Genomic DNA, 16,341 nt, shown 5'->3' on the forward strand with positions numbered 1-16,341 from the left:
TAATGGGGAGGCAATAACAAGTAGTGGTGATGTGAAAAGGAGATGGAATGAGTATTTTGAAGGTTTGTTGAATAAGTTTGATGATAGAGTGGCAGATAAAGGATGTTTTGGTCGAGGTGGTGTGCAAAGTGAGAGGGTCGGGGAGAATGGTTTGGTAAACATAGAAGAGGTAGTGAAAGCTTTGCGAAGATGAAAGCCAGCAAGGTGGCAGGTATGGACAGTATTGCAGTGGAATTTATCAAAAAGGGAGGTGACTGTGTTGTTGACTGGCTGGTAAGGATATTCAGTGTAAGTATGGTTCATAGTGAAGTGCCTGAGGATTGGCGGAATGCATGCATAGTGCTATTGTATAAAGGGAAATGGGATAATGGTGAGCGTTCAAAATTACAGAGGTATAAGTTTGCTGAGTATTCCTGGGAAATTATATGGGAGGGTATTGATTGAGAGGGTAAAGGCATTTACAGAGCTTTAGACTGGGGAAGAGCAGTGTGGTGTCAGAAGTGGTAGAGGATCTGTAAATCAGGTGTTTGCTTTGAAGAATGTATGTGAGAAATACTTAAAAAAACGGATGGATTTGTATGTAGCATTTATGGTTATGGAGAAGGCATATGATAAGAGTTGATAGAGATGCTCTATGGAAGGTATTAAGAGTATATGGTGTGGGAGGTAAGTTGCTAGAAGTAGTGAAAAGTTTTTATCGAGGATGTAAGGCATGTGTATGAGTAGTAAGAGAGGAAAGTGATTGGTTCTCAGTGAATGTTGGTTTGCGGCAGGGGTGCGTGATGTCTCCGTGGTTGTTTAATTTGTTTATCGATGTGGTTGTTCGGGAAGTGAATGCAAGAGAGAGGGGCAAGTATGTAGTGTGTTGTGGATGAGAGGGCTTGGGAAGTGAGACAGTTGTTATTTGCTGATGATACAGCCCTGGCTACTGATTTGAGTGAGAAACTGCAGAAGTTAGTGGCTGATTTTGGTAAAGTGTGTGAAAGAAGAAAGCTGAGATTAATGTGAATAAGAGCAAGGTTGTTAGGTTCAGTAGGGTTGAGGGATAAGTTAAATGGAAGGTAAGTTTGAATGCAGAAAAACTGGAGGAAGTGAAGTGTTTTAGATATCTGGGAGTGGATTTAGCAGTGGATGGAACCATGGAAAAGGAAGTGAGTCACAGAGTGGGGGAGGGGGGGAAGGTTCTAGGAGCATTGAAGAATGTTTGAAGGGTGAGAATGTTATCTCGGAGAGCAAAAATGGGTATGTTTGAAGGAATAGTGGTTCCAACAATGTTATATGGTTGTGAGGCATGGGCTATAGATAGGATTGTGTGAAGGAGGGTGGATATGTTGGAAATGAAATGTTTGACAACATGTGGTGTGAGGTGGTTTGATCAAGTAAGTAATGAAAGGGTAAGAGAGATGTGTGGTAATAAAAAGTGTATGGCTGAGAAAGCAGAAGAGGGTGTACTGAAATGGTTTGGTCACATAGAGAGAATGAATGAGGAAAGATTGACAGAGGATATATGTTTCAGAGGTGAAGGGAACAAGGAGAAGCTGAAGACCAAATTGGAGGTGGAAGGATGGAGTGAAAAGATTTTGTGTGATCGGGGCCTGATCATGCAGGAGGGTGAGAGTCGAGCAAGGAATAGAGTGAATCGGAATGATGTTCTATACCAGGGTTGACGTGCTGTCAATGAACTGAACCAGGGCATGTGAAGCATCTAGGGTCAACCATGGAAAGGTCTGTAGGGCTTGGATGTGGATAAGGAGCTGTGGTTTCGGTGCATTACACATGAAAGCTAGAGACTGAGTGTGAATGAATGTGGCCTTTTTTGTCTTTTCCTGGCACTACCTCACTGAAGGGAAGGGGGGGGATGCAATTTCCTGTGTGGCAGGGTGTATATAAGTGTGCATATGAGAGGATGGGCCATTCTTCGTCTGTTTCCTGGTGCTACCTCGCTAATGCGGGAAACAGCGATTAAGTACAATAAAGAAATACAAAATAATAATTATCGAACCATGGAAGCGGAAGTGAGTCACAGGGTGGGGGAGGGAGCGTAGGTTCTGGGAGCAGTGAAGAGTGTGTGGAAGGTGTGAACGTTATCTCAGAGCAAAAATAGGTATGTTTGAAGAAATAGTATTTCTAACAATGGTATATGGCTGCGAGGCATGGGCTATAGATAGGGCTGTGCGGAGGAGGGTGGATGTGTTGGAAATGAAATGTTTGAGGGCAATAAGTAGCATGAGGTGGTTTGATCGAGTAAGTAGAGAAAAGGGCAAGAGAGATGTTTGATAATAAAAGGAGTGCAATTGAGAGAGCAGAAGAGGGTGTGTTGAAATGGTTTGGTCACATGGAGAGAATGAGTGAGGAAAGATTGACAAACAGGATATGTGTATCAGAGGTGGAGGGAAGGAGAAGCGGGAGACCAAATTGGAGGTGGAAGGATGGAGTGAAAAAGATTTTGAGTGATCAGGGCCTGAACATACAGGAGGGTGAAAGGTGTGCAAGGAATAGAGTCAATTAGAATGATTTGGTATACCGAGATCGACGGGCTGTCAATGGATTGAACCATGGCTTGTGAAGCATCTGGGGTAAACCATGGAAAGGTCTGTGGGCCTGGATGTGGAAAGGGAGCTGTGGTTTTGGTGCATTACACATGACAGCTAGAAGTGTGAACAATGTGGCCTTTTTTGTCTGTTCCTGGCGCTACCTCACGGTATGTGTATATGTGTGTGTCTGTGTGTCTGTGCTATTTCCTGTGTGGCAAGGTGGTGACTGGAATGAATGAAAACAGCAAGTATGAATAGGCACATGTGTATATATGTATATGTCTGTTTATGTATACATTGAAATGTATATGTATGTATATGTGCATCTGAGGGTGTTTATGTATATACATGTGAATGTGGGTGGGTTGGGCCATTCTTCGTCTGTTTCCTTGTGCTACCTTACTAATGTGGGAGACGGTAATTAAGTATAAAAAATAAATGAAAATAAATAAAAATAATAATAATAAACAGAGAAGAGGTAGTAAAAGCTTTGCGGAAGATGAAAGCCGGCAAGGCAGCAGGTTTGGATGGTATTGCAGTGGAATTTATTAAAAAAGGGGGTGACTGTATGGTTGATTGGTTGGTAAGGTTATTTAATGTATGTATGACTCATGGTGAGGTACCTGAGGATTGGCGGAATGCGTGCATAGTGCCATTGTACAAAGGCAAAGGGGATAAGAGTGAGTGCTCAAATTACAGAGGTATAAGTTTGTTGAGTATTCCTGGCAAATTATATGGGAGGGTATTGATTGAGAGGGTGAAGGCATGTACAGAGCATCAGATTGGGGAAGAGCAGTGTGGTTTCAGAAGTGGTAGAGGATGTGTGGATCAGGTGTTTGCTTTGAAGAATGTATGTGAGAAATACTTAGAAAAGCAAATGGATTTGTATGTAGTATTTATGGATCTGGAGAAGGCATATGATAGAGTTGATAGAGATGCTCTGTGGAAGGTATTAAGAATATATGGTGTGGGAGGCAAGTTGTTAGAAGCAGTGAAAAGTTTTTATCGAGGATGTAAGGCATGTGTACGTGTAGGAAGAGAGGAAAGTGATTGGTTCTCAGTGAATGTAGGTTTGCGGCAGGGGTGTGTGATGTCTCCATGGTTGTTTAATTTGTTTATGGATGGGGTTGTTAGGGAGGTGAATGCAAGAGTTTTGGAAAGAGGGGCAAGTATGAAGTCTGTTGGGGATGAGAGAGCTTGGGAAGTGAGTCAGTTGTTGTTCGCTGATGATACAGCGCTGGTGGCCGATTCATGTGAGAAACTGCAGAAGCTGGTGACTGAGTTTGGTAAAGTGTGTGAAAGAAGAAAGTTAAGAGTAAATGTGAATAAGAGCAAGGTTATTAGGTACAGTAGGGTTGTGGGTCAAGTCAATTGGGAGGTGAGTTTGAATGGAGAAAAACTGGAGGAAGTGAAGTGTTTTAGATATCTGGGAGTGGATCTGGCAGCGGATGGAAACATGGAAGCGGAAGTGGATCATAGGGTGGGGGAGGGGGCGAAAATTCTGGGAGCCTTGAAGAATGTGTGGAAGTCGAGAACATTATCTCGGAAAGCAAAAATGGGTATGTTTGAAGGAATAGTGGTTCCAACAATGTTGTATGGTTGCGAGGCGTGGACTAAGGATAGAGTTGTGCGCAGGAGGATGGATGTGCTGGAAATGAGATGTTTGAGGACAATGTGTGGTGTGAGGTGGTTTGATCGAGTAAGTAACGTAAGGGTAAGAGAGATGTGTGGAAATAAAAAGAGCGTGGTTGAGAAAGCAGAAGAGGGTGTTTTGAAATGTTTTGGTCACATGGAGAGAATGAGTGAGGAAAGATTGACCAAGAGGATATATGTGTCGGAGGTGGAGGGAACGAGGAGAAGAGGGAGGCCAAATTGGAGGTGGAAAGATGGAGTGAAAAAGATTTTGTGTGATCGGGGCCTGAACATGCAGGAGGGTGAAAGGAGGGCAAGGAATAGAGTGAATTGGAGCGATGTGGTATACCGGGGTTGACGTGCTGTCAGTGGATTGAATCAAGGCATGTGAAGCGTCTGGGGTAAACCATGGAAAGCTGTGTAGGTATGTATATTTGCGTGTGTGGACGTATGTATATACATGTGTATGGGGGTGGGTTGGGCCATTTCTTTCATCTGTTTCCTTGCGCTACCTCGCAAACGCGGGAGACAGCGGCAAAAAAAAAAAAAAAAAAAAATAATAATAATAATAATAATAATAATAATAATAATAATAACCATAAAATAAAAAAATTAATAAATACCTTACGTACACACGGTGGGAGGGGGGAGACATTTCATGTATGGTGGAGTGGCAATGGGAATGGATGAAGGCAGCAAGTATGGATATGTACATGTGTATATATGTGTCTGCATATGTATGTATATATTGAAATGTACTTAGTCGCTGTCTCCCACGTCAGTGAGGTAGCACAAGGAAACAGACGAAAGAATAGCCTAACCCACCCACATACACATGTATATACATAAATGCCCACACGCACATATACAAACCTATACATTTCAAAGTATACAAACATATACATACACAGACATACACACATATACACATATACATATCCATTCTTGCTGCCTTCATCCATTCCTGTTGCCACACTGCCACACATGAAATGGAACCCCGCTCCCCCGTGTGCACGAGGTAGAGCTAGGAAAAGATAACAAAGGCCACATTCATTCACACTCAGTCTAGCTTTCATCTGTGATGCACTGAAACTACAGCTCCACAGCCCCCTTTCTACATCCAGGCCCCACAAAACTATCCATGGTTTACCCCAGATGCGTCACATGCCCTGGTTCAATCCACTGACAGCACGTTGACCCCGGTGTACCACATCATTCCAATTCGCTCTATTTCTGCATGGCTTTCACCCTCCTGTATATTCAGGCCCCGATTACTCAGAATCTTTTTCACTCCATCTTTCCACCTCCAATTTGGTCTCCCACTTCTCCTCGTTCCCTTCACCTGTGACACATATATCCTCTTCGTCAATATTTCCTCACTCATTCTCTCCAAGTGACCAAACCATTTCAATATACCCTCTTGACCAAACCATTTCAATATACCCTCTTCTGCTCTCTCAACCACACCCTTTTTATTACCACACATCTCTCTTACCCTTTCATTACTTACTCGATCAAACCACCTCACACCACATAATATCCTTAAACATTTCATTTCCAACACATCCACTTTCCTCCACACAACTTTATCTATAGCCCATCCCTTGCAACCATATAACATTGTTGGAACCACTATTCCTTAAAACATACCCATTTTTGCTCTCCGAGATAACGTTCTCTCTTCAAACATTCTTCAATGCTCCTAGAACCTTCATCCCCATCCTCCAATCTGTGATTCACTTCCACTTCCATGGTTCCATCCACAGCCAAATCCACTCCTAGATATCTAAAACACTTCACTTCTTCCAGTTTTTCTCCATTCAAACTTACCTCCCAATAAACTTGTCCCTCAACCCGACTGAACCTAACAACCTTGCTCTTATTCACATTTATCTCAGCTTTCTTCTTTCACACACTTTACCAAACTCAGTCATCAGCTTCTGCAGTTTCTCAGCCGAATCAGCCATCAGCATTGTATCATCAGTGAACAAAAACTGACTCACTTCCCAAGCACTCTCATCCACAACAAATGCATACTTGCCCCTCTCTCCAAAACTCTTGTATTCACCTCCCTAACAACCCCATCCACAAACAAAATTAAATGGTTTCAGAAGTGGTAGAGGATGTGTGGATCAGGTGTTTGCTTTGAAGAATGTATGTGAGAAATACTTAGAAAAGCAAATGGATTTGTATGTAGCATTTATGGATCTGGAGAAGGCATATGATAAGAGTTGATAGAGATGGTCTGTGGAAGGTATTAAGAATATATGGTGTGGGAGGAAAGTTGTTAGAAGCAGTGAAAAGTTTTTATCGAGGATGTAAGGCATGTGTACGTGTAGGAAGAGAGGAAAGTGATTGGTTCTCAGTGAATGTAGGTTTGCGGCAGGGGTGTGTGATGTCTCCATGGTTGTTTAATTTGTTTATGGATGGGGTTGTTAGGGAGGTGAATGCAAGAGTTTTGGAAAGAGGGGCAAGTATGAAGTCTGTTGGGGATGAGAGAGCTTGGGAAGTGAGTCAGTTGTTGTTCGCTGATGATACAGCGCTGGTGGCTGATTCATGTGAGAAACTGCAGAAGCTGGTGACTGAGTTTGGAAAAGTGTGTGGAAGAAGAAAGTTAAGAGTAAATGTGAATAAGAGCAAGGTTATTAGGTACAGTAGGGTTGAGGGTCAAGTCAATTGGGAGGTGAGTTTGAATGGAGAAAAACTGGAGGAAGTGAAGTGTTTTAGATATCTGGGAGTGGATCTGGCAGCGGATGGAACCATGGAAGCGGAGGTGGATCATAGGGTGGGGGAGGGGGCGAAAATCCTGGGGGCCTTGAAGAATGTGTGGAAGTAGAGAACATTATCTCGGAAAGCAAAAATGGGTATGTTTGAAGGAATAGTGGTTCCAACAATGTTGTATGGTTGCGAGGCGTGGGCTATGGATAGAGTTGTGCGCAGGAGGATGGATGTGCTGGAAATGAGATGTTTGAGGACAATGTGTGGTGTGAGGTGGTTTGATCGAGTGAGCAACGTAAGGGTAAGAGAGATGTGTGGAAATAAAAAGAGCGTGGTTGAGAGAGCAGAAGAGGGTGTTTTGAAGTGGTTTGGGCATATGGAGAGGATGAGTGAGGAAAGATTGACCAAGAGGATATATGTGTCGGAGGTGGAGGGAACAAGGAGAAGAGGGAGACCAAACTGGAGGTGGAAAGATGGAGTGAAAAAGATTTTGTGTGATCGGGGCCTGAACATGCAGGAGGGTGAAAGGAGGGCAAGGAATAGAGTGAATTGGAGCGATGTGGTATACCGGGGTTGACGTGCTGTCAGTGGATTGAATCAAGGCATGTGAAGCGTCTGGGGTAAACCATGGAAAGCTGTGTAGGTATGTATTTTTGCGTGTGTGGGCGTATGTATATACATGTGTATGGGGGGGTTGGGCCATTTCTTTCGTCTGTTTCCTTGCGCTACCTCGCAAACGCGGGAGACAGCGACAAAGTATAATAAATATATAAATATTACACACCCCTTCCGCAAACCGACATTCACTGGGAACCAATCACTTTCCTCTCTTCCTACTCGTACACATGCCTTACATCCTCGATAAAAACTTTTCACTGCTTCTAACAACTTACCTCCCTCACCATATACTCTTAATTCCTTCCACAAAGCATCTCTATCCACTTTATCATATGCTTTCTCTAGATCCATAAATGCTACATACAAATCCATCTCTTTTCTAAGTATTTCTCACATACATTCTTCAAAGCAAACACCTGATCCATGCATTCTCTACCATTTCTGAAACCACACTGCTCTTCCCCAATCTGATGCTCTGTACATGCCTTCACCCTCTCAATCAATACCCTCCCATATAATTTCCCAGGAATACTCAACAAACTTATACCTCTGTAATTTGAACACTCACCTTTATCCCCTTTGCCTTTATACAATGGCATTATGCATGCTTTATGCCAATCCTCAGGCACTTCACCATAAGCCATACATACACTGAATATCCTTACCAGCCAGTCAACAACACAGTCACCCCCTTTTTAATAAATTCCACTGCAATATCACCGAAACCCGCCACCTTGCTAGCTTTCATCTTCCACAAAGCTTTCACTACCTCTTCTCGGTTTACTAAACCAATCTCCCTGACCCTCTCACTTTGCGCACCACCTTGACCAAGGCACCCTATATCTGCCCCTCTATCATCAAACACATTCAACAAACCTTCAAAATACTCACTCCATCTCCTCACTTCATCACTACTTGTTATTACCTCCCCATCAGCCCCCTTCACCGATGTTCCCATTTGTTCTCTTGTCTTACGCACTTTATTTACCTCCTTCAAAACATCTTTCTATTCTCCCTAAAATTGAATGACACTCTCACCCTAACTCTCATTTGCCCTCTTTTTCACCTCTTGCACCTTTCTCTTGACCTCATGCCTCTTTCTTTTATACTTATCCCACTCATTTGCACTACTTCCCTGCAAAAATCATCCAAACGCCTCTCTCTTTTCTTTCAATAACAATCTTACTTCTTCATCCCACCACTCAATACCCTTTCTAATCTGCCCACTTCCCACCTTTCTCATGCCACAAGCATCTTTTGTGCAAGCCATCACTGCTTCCCTAAATACATCCAATTCCTCCCCCACTCCCCTTATGTCATTTGGTCTCACCTTTTTTCCACTCTGCACTCAATCTCTCCTGGTACTTCCTCACACAAGTCTCCTTCCCAAGCTCATTTACTCTCAACACTCTTCACCCCAACATTCTCTCTTCTTTTCTGAAAACCTCTACAAATCTTCACCTTTGCCACCACTAGATAATGATCAGACATCCCTCCAGTTGCCCCTCTCAGCACATTAACATCTAAAAGTCTCTCTTTCATGCACTTATCAATTAACACATAATCCAATAATGCTCTCTGGCCATCTCTCCTACTTACACATGTATACTTATGTATATCTCGCTTTTTAAACCAGGTATTCCCAATCACCAGTCCTTTTTCAGCACACAAATCTACAAGCTCTTCACCATTTCCACTGACAACACTGAACACCCCATGTACACCAATCATACCCTCAACTGCCACATTACTGACCTTTGCATTCAAATCACCCATCACTATAACCCGGTCTCATGCATCAAATCTGCTAACACTCTCACTCAGCTGCTCCCAAAACACTTGCCTCTCATGATCTTTCTTCTCATGCATGACCAGGTGCACAGGCACCAATAATCACCCATCTCTCTCCATCCACTTTCAGTTTTACCCATATCAGTCCAGAGTTTACTTTCTTACACTCTATCACATACTCCCACAACTCCTGCTTCAGGAGTAGTGCTACTCCTTCCTTTGCTCTTGTCCCCTCACCAACACCAAACTTTACTCCAAAGACATTCCCAAACCACTCTTCGCCTTTACCCTTGAGCTTCGTTTCACTCAGAGCCAAAACATCGAGGTTCCTTTCCTGAAACATACTAACTATCTCTCCTTTTTTCTCATCTTGGTTACATCCATACGCATGTAGACACCCCAATCTGACCCTTTGAGGAGGATGAACACTCCTCGCATAGCTCCTTCTTCTGTTTCCCCTTTTAGAAAGTTAAAATACAAGGAGGGGAGGGTTTCTAGGCTCTCGCTCCTGTCTCCTTTAGTCACCTTTTACAACACGTGGGGAATACATGGGAAGTATTTTTTGTCCCTTATCCCCAGGGATAAATAAATAATAATAATAATGAACATGGGGGTAAGGGAGAAAGAATACTGCTTACATATTCTCTATGTGTCATAGAAGGTGACTAAAAGGTGTGAGAGTGGGAAGGGTGGAAATCCTCCCCTTCTGTTTGACTATCCATGGGTAAATTACTGTCTCTTAAGTGGTGATGCTCCTGTCTCCACCAAAAGCAGAGCAGAGTCTCTTACCCACACATTCTCTTACTCCAACACATATCTTACCATAAGCCTTTTCCTATATAAATTCCAATTTACTTCCCTCATTTGAACCTTTTAATCATACTTTCTATTTCTATTCTTTCCATTTATCAACACCACCTCACTGCCTCTTTCTGTACTTATCACTTTTATGCTAAGGTTGCATTTCCCTCTAATTTCATCTTTCATATTACTGTAACTACTCTCCTCAAATTGCAAACATTTCTTGAGAAACCCTCTTATTCCTGTTATGTATTAACCATTCAATAAAGAAACATCCTTGTTACACTAACATGCATGTTCCTTTCAGCAAACCTTGTTATGCAGGATAATTCATGATTTTCTTCTTTCACTGAACCACTTTAAGCTACTACCATATGCCAATCTTTTCAGATTTTCCTTACCTCCAGATCATTAATCTAACTGTTCTTACTAAATGTACTTAACTCTCAAAATAACTCAAAACCTTATAACTTAACAGTCTGTTAATAAGGATATACTATCGGCTTTACTCTTATCATAAAATAGGTGTTAACAGGCAAACATATCATTTCCCAATTAGTTTCAGAAAGATAAAATCATGACTTACAATTACATCATAACTACTGGTCTTGTAATCTTTCTGAAAAGTACATGAATCTGTTATCAATGAAGTCAAGCTGTGCTTCTACTTTGACGGTGTTTCTAAATATACCCACCTGCCCTTGAAGAGATGCACAAAATTGAGTGAGTTCCTTCACACTCTCCTCTGAATATTTTTTTGTGCCCGTAGATGTTGCTCCATCTTTAGAATCCAAAGGTGTTAGTGGTGTTAGAGGTGTTATTGGCGTAGAGGGAGTATTGACACCATCGCGCTTACTTGCCTGCAGCTTCTGAATCTCCCTCCATAAAGTACGAATGGCATCTAACTGCATGTGTCGGAGCCGCCTTTCACGTTCTAAAGCTTCTTCAGTGGAATGCAGTTTCTCTGTTAAATGCCTGTTGAAATATAAAGAGAAAATTCCTTACTGCAAAAGGAAAAAGTAAAGCAGTTACTTACATGACAAAGTGTTACTGCCAGTATAAACAGCTCAGTATCATGAGAATGCAAATAAATCCATCTGTTTATTGTAATAGCTGAACTGAAAACCCTTCCTATCCAGTATCATAAACCTTCTAAAAGTAGGAACAGAGGTAGGAGCTAAGAGAAGGTTATTTCTCTAAGGCTTAATTATCTGTTCCTAATGCTACCTTGCTATGGCTAGCAAGGCAAACAAGTATATGTATCTGAACATGCACATAATTTCATGAATGCCTGTACATGACAGTAAAATGATTATTCAAGTATCATGTGCAGGAGGTTTGTGAATAACTCTAACAAAAATTTACAGCAATCAAGGAATATGTCTTAATTATGAAAGATACATCTCTGTAATATGACACAGTAAGTTGAGGGCATATCATTCATCATCCCAGTCAATGATTTAAACAAAATAAGCACAAATGTAGATTTTGAAAATTTAGAAAAACCATTTCCCTCTGAGGCAATAACCTATGGTTGCCTCACACCTTGGTCTACAGAGAAACCAATTTAACGTTCCATTTTGTTCGTTGATGTGCTGTCCCACTTTCGTGTCTTCAGATCATCACTACCTAAACAGTGGATCTTTGCACCCCTCTGTATCAGCTTCTTTTATTAGCAAAGATCAACGTGTGTGGCACAGTCAATTGTTACTAATATGTAAGCAAAGACGAGTGTGTGTAGTACTATCAATTGTTACTGATAATCCCAAGAGAAGTGTTTATCATGGCATCTGCACTTCTTAAAAAGTCTTATCCCCACAGAGGTGATTTTTGTGTTGGAGCTGGTTTTATATCTCTCACTTCTCATGAATAATTCCTCAGTCTGCCACATCAAGTAAAGGCAAATCTTAAGAGAGAGAGCTAACCTGTAAGAAGATCAGTATGGCGGAGCTCCCCTTCTGGTACAGTCTATGGATGCAGGACTTTTGACCTAGATCTTTTTGGTCACCTTCATCCTCGCCATCTGGGGACCTTACTCTTTCCAGATGAGTTTATGTGAATGTAGAATCTGTCTTGGACTCTCTCAGGGAGAGGTTATTTACATCTGAGAGGGTAACTGTTCCCTCTTTTTTGGATTGAACATCATCTCCCGAGTACTTACCAATCAAATCAATTGGTAGGTTCACTCTAACTAGTTGCACCTTGTGAGCCTCTTTCCACACTAACAGAGCATACAATCAACTAGAGCCTACAGAAAATTCAAAAGGTATGCCTTCCTAATCCAAGAGGAAAATCAAAGGAAAAGTAAAATGTAGTCTTTTCTAAACATCCACACACTGAAACTCGACTCAATATGACTTCCGTACAGCTGCTATACCTCACAGTTAAACACCAAAACTTTCTGCTAAGACCTTATGATGCCTACTATTATTTCTAATAATTCCACAATGAAGTTTAGGAATTCATTTGTTGCACAGATATGGCTATTCAAGAAGACCACCTCAAAGAAAGTCCTCCTTACCTTACAGTCAGGCACTGTTCTATCATCCAAGTCTTAGAGAAACAACTAACACACTCCTTACTTCCCAGTTTGAGGTACTTAAGTAGGAAACAATATTGGAGTGTTATAAGAGGCAGGGACACTGATTCAACTTGCTGAGTGGTTTCATGTCCTGAATGCATTAAGGAGTGTAAGCAAAGAAGGTTCATAATCTGTTAGGACAAAGCGAGGCATGCTTGATGTTGTAGTAGTCCTGACTCTGTTGGAGGAGCCAAGGTGATGGCTCTATATGTGAAAGGAGCAGGGTGGATGTTTTGGAAATGAAATGTTTGAAGACAACATGTGGTGTGAGGAGGGTTGATTGGGTAAGAAATAATAGGGTAAGTGGGAAGTGTTGTAATGAAAGAGATGAAGAGAAGCAACCTAAACATGCAGGAGGCTATAATGCATGTACGGGACTGAGTGGACTGAAGTGGTGTAGCATACAGGGAGAGACATCCTCTCAATGGACTGAATCAGGGATTATGAAGCCATCAAGGGAAATCAATGATAGGTTTGTGGCACCAACTTGTGGACTTGGGATGTGGTTTTAGTGCATTACAAATGACAGTTGATGTAAGTGAACAAGGTTGTGTCTTTGTTCCTGGAGCTTCCTCTCTCACGTGGGAAATGGTACAAAAAAAAAAAAATGCAGGGACTGCCTGCAGAAACATGTGAATGAAGATAAGACTCATGGCTGAAGTCAATTCCTGATGAAACTAGAAAAAACAATTATGCAAGAGGTGTGAGAAATAGTGTAATTCAACAAGAAAGACATGCAGTAAGCACCATGGGATAGCCCTGCCATTTTGGCAAAATTTCATGATCGGTACTCCTAGGTAGGTGCTTACTGAGCTGTCAAGACAGTTTTTAAGAATAATCTGCATTCACCCTCTGGAAATCTGTTGAATCAAAAGAAACAAAATGGTTCAAAAAGATACATGCAGCCAAAGCATTCTAAGAATCAAAGAAGACTAAGTGTTAAATGGCCTCTAGCAACACACTTATTGATAGTGTAACAGTGCCTCAGGGTAAAAGGTCCAGACACACAAATGCTGACTTCACGGCATGCACAAAAGGGGTCACTTTCAATTTCTTTTTCCTATTTAGATTGTCTTCTATGTCTAGTAACTATGCTTGAGGACTTCCCAAGAATTGTTGATGGCTAATATAGTGAGAATGGATACATTATGGTTAGAAACTACAAGAAACATGACTCCATTCATTTACCACAAAAGACACTCTTACTTGATATGCTGCTCAGCTCTTGAATGCCTTATATCATCTCTGATTTTTGCAGCTTTTGGGTCATTATTACGTGTTTGGAATCCTCGCCAGTGTTTCTGAAGGGTAATAGCTGCTTGAGTTTTCGTCAGATCTGAAGTACTACTGCCACTGCTACTGTTGCTTGACCGACGACGGCTATCTTCTACATGGAAAAGTTCAAACATAATTGGCAATGAAGAAAAATACCTCCACATATCATATTACACATGCATAATTACATTTTTCCTTACTATGCCCAAGGAAGAAAGCGGAACTGAAAAAATTCAAGGGTTAAAAGAAATTCTAATACCAAGAGAACAAAATAGACTATCATGAACAGAGGCATTAATCATATGATGGCTACAACTTACAAATCCTGTTAATACTGCAATCCCTTGAAAATGGAAAGCAAAAATGTAACAACTTACTATTATCTGAATTTCTAACTGGAGCACCACTTTTATATTTTTCTGGATCATAAGCATGAGAGGTACGAGAAGGGTCTCTACCTCGTTTTTCTGTCTGCTTCCTCTCAGCAGCAATGCTCTTGATTGTCTGTAGCTTAGAGGCAGACATTTCAGAGTCTGTATTATCTGAATCTGCATCTGAATACCCATGATGTGGAGATGGAACCTTCTTCTTGGTAGCACTTTGTCGTCTGCTATGAAACAAGTCACAAATGTATTCCATCAATAATGACTAAGTGAGCTCCTATACTACAAACTAGGATAATTCTTAAATTCAGTACAAGCAACCCACTCGAACTTCATTACATAAGAAATTAAACTATTTCCCCCTTCCAGCAAAAAAAAATGCAATGCAAAATCATTATCACTCTTAACCCATTCAGTTTTCATCTGCTATACGCAATGGTCAGTTTTTGATCCCCAAGCCATACATAAATTATTCTCTTCATCATACCTGATCGCTGTGTCCCACGTTAGTGAGGTAGTTTTCATCTGCTATATGCAATGGTCAGTTTTTGATCCCCAAGCCATACATAAATTATTCTATTCATCATACCTGATTGCTGTTTCCCACGTTAGTGAGGAGTATAATAAATAAATAAATAAATGAAATATTTTTTCATTTTGCTTTGTTGCTGTCTCCCGCGATTGCGAGGTAGCCCAAGGAAACAGACGAAAGAAATGGCCCAACCCACCCCCATACACATGTATATACATACACGTCCACACACGCAAATATACATACCCATACATCTCAATGTACACATATATATATACACACACAGACACATACATATATACCCATGCACACAATTCACACTGTCTGCCTTTATTCAGTCCCATCGCCACCTCGCCATACATGGAATACGATCCCCCTTCCCCCTCATGTGTGCGAGGTAGCGCTAGGAAAAGACAAAAAAGGCCCCATTCGTTCACACTCAGTCTCTAGCTGTCATGCAATAATGCCCGAAACCACAGCTCCCTTTCCACATCCAGGCCCCACACAACTTTCCATGGTTTACCCCAGACGCTTCACATGCCCTGATTCAATCCACTGACAGCACGTCAACCCCGGTATACCACATCGATCCAATTCACTCTATTCCTTGCCCGCCTTTCACCCTCATGCATGTTCAGGCCTCGATCACTCAAAATCTTTTTCACTCCATCTTTCCACCTCTAATTTGGTCTCCCACTTCTCCTCGTTCCCTCCACCTCCAACACATATATCCTCTTGGTCAATCTTTCCTCACTCATTCTCTCCATGTGCCCAAACCATTTCAAAACACCCTCTTCTGCTCTCTCAACCACGCTCTTTTTATTTCCACACATCTCTCATCCTTACATTACTTACTCGATCAAACCACCTCACACCACACATTGTCCTCAAACATCTCATTTCCAGCACATCTATATATATGTATATTATCCCTGAGGATAGGGGAGAAAGAATACTTCCCACACATTCCTCACGTGTCGCAGAAGGCGACTAAAGGGGACTGGAGAGGGGGGCCAGAAACCCTCACCCCCCCTTGTATTTTGAATTTCTAAAAGGGGAAACAGAAGGAGTCACGCAGGGAGTGCTCATCCTCCTCGAAGGCACACATTGGGGTGTCTAAATGTGTGTGGATGTAACCAAGATGAGAAAAAATGAGAAAGGAGAGATAGGTAGTGTGTTTGAGGAAAGGAACCTGGATGTTTTGGCTCTGAGTGAAACGAAGCTCAAGGGTAAAGGGGAAGAGTGGTTTGGGAATGTCTTGGGAGCAAAGTCAGGGGTTAGTGAGAGGACAAGATAAACGGAAGGAGTACCACTACTCCTGAAACAGGAGTTGTGGGAGTATGTGATAGAGTGTAAGAAAGTAAATTCTAGATTGATATGGGTAAAACTGAAAGTTGATGGAGAGAGATGGGTGATTATTGGCGCATATGCACCTGGGCATGAGAAGAAAGATCATGAGAGGCAAGTGTTTTGGGA

The 16,341-nt window shown here is 41.7% G+C and overlaps 1 protein-coding gene across 5 annotated transcripts in view; it reads right to left on the reverse strand.

Annotated features, from left to right (window-relative positions):
* The window catches only part of Cep97 (centrosomal protein 97kDa), a 153,795-nt gene that overhangs the window by 18,073 nt on the left and 119,381 nt on the right, over positions 1-16,341 (reverse strand). For 3 of the 5 annotated variants that reach the window (XM_071668201.1, XM_071668204.1, XM_071668199.1), the window contains 3 exons: positions 14,328-14,560; positions 13,882-14,062; positions 10,790-11,069 (listed from right to left, as the gene is read on the reverse strand). In XM_071668201.1, the coding sequence (XP_071524302.1) occupies positions 10,790-11,069; positions 13,882-14,062; positions 14,328-14,560 (694 nt within the window). The remainder of the gene's footprint in view (positions 1-10,789; positions 11,070-13,881; positions 14,063-14,327; positions 14,561-16,341) is intronic. The other 2 variants (XM_071668202.1, XM_071668203.1) reach the window with 2 other exon arrangements.

Source organism: Panulirus ornatus, chromosome 12 (genome assembly GCF_036320965.1).
Source record: "Panulirus ornatus isolate Po-2019 chromosome 12, ASM3632096v1, whole genome shotgun sequence".
NCBI classification, from domain to species: Eukaryota; Metazoa; Arthropoda; class Malacostraca; order Decapoda; family Palinuridae; genus Panulirus; species Panulirus ornatus.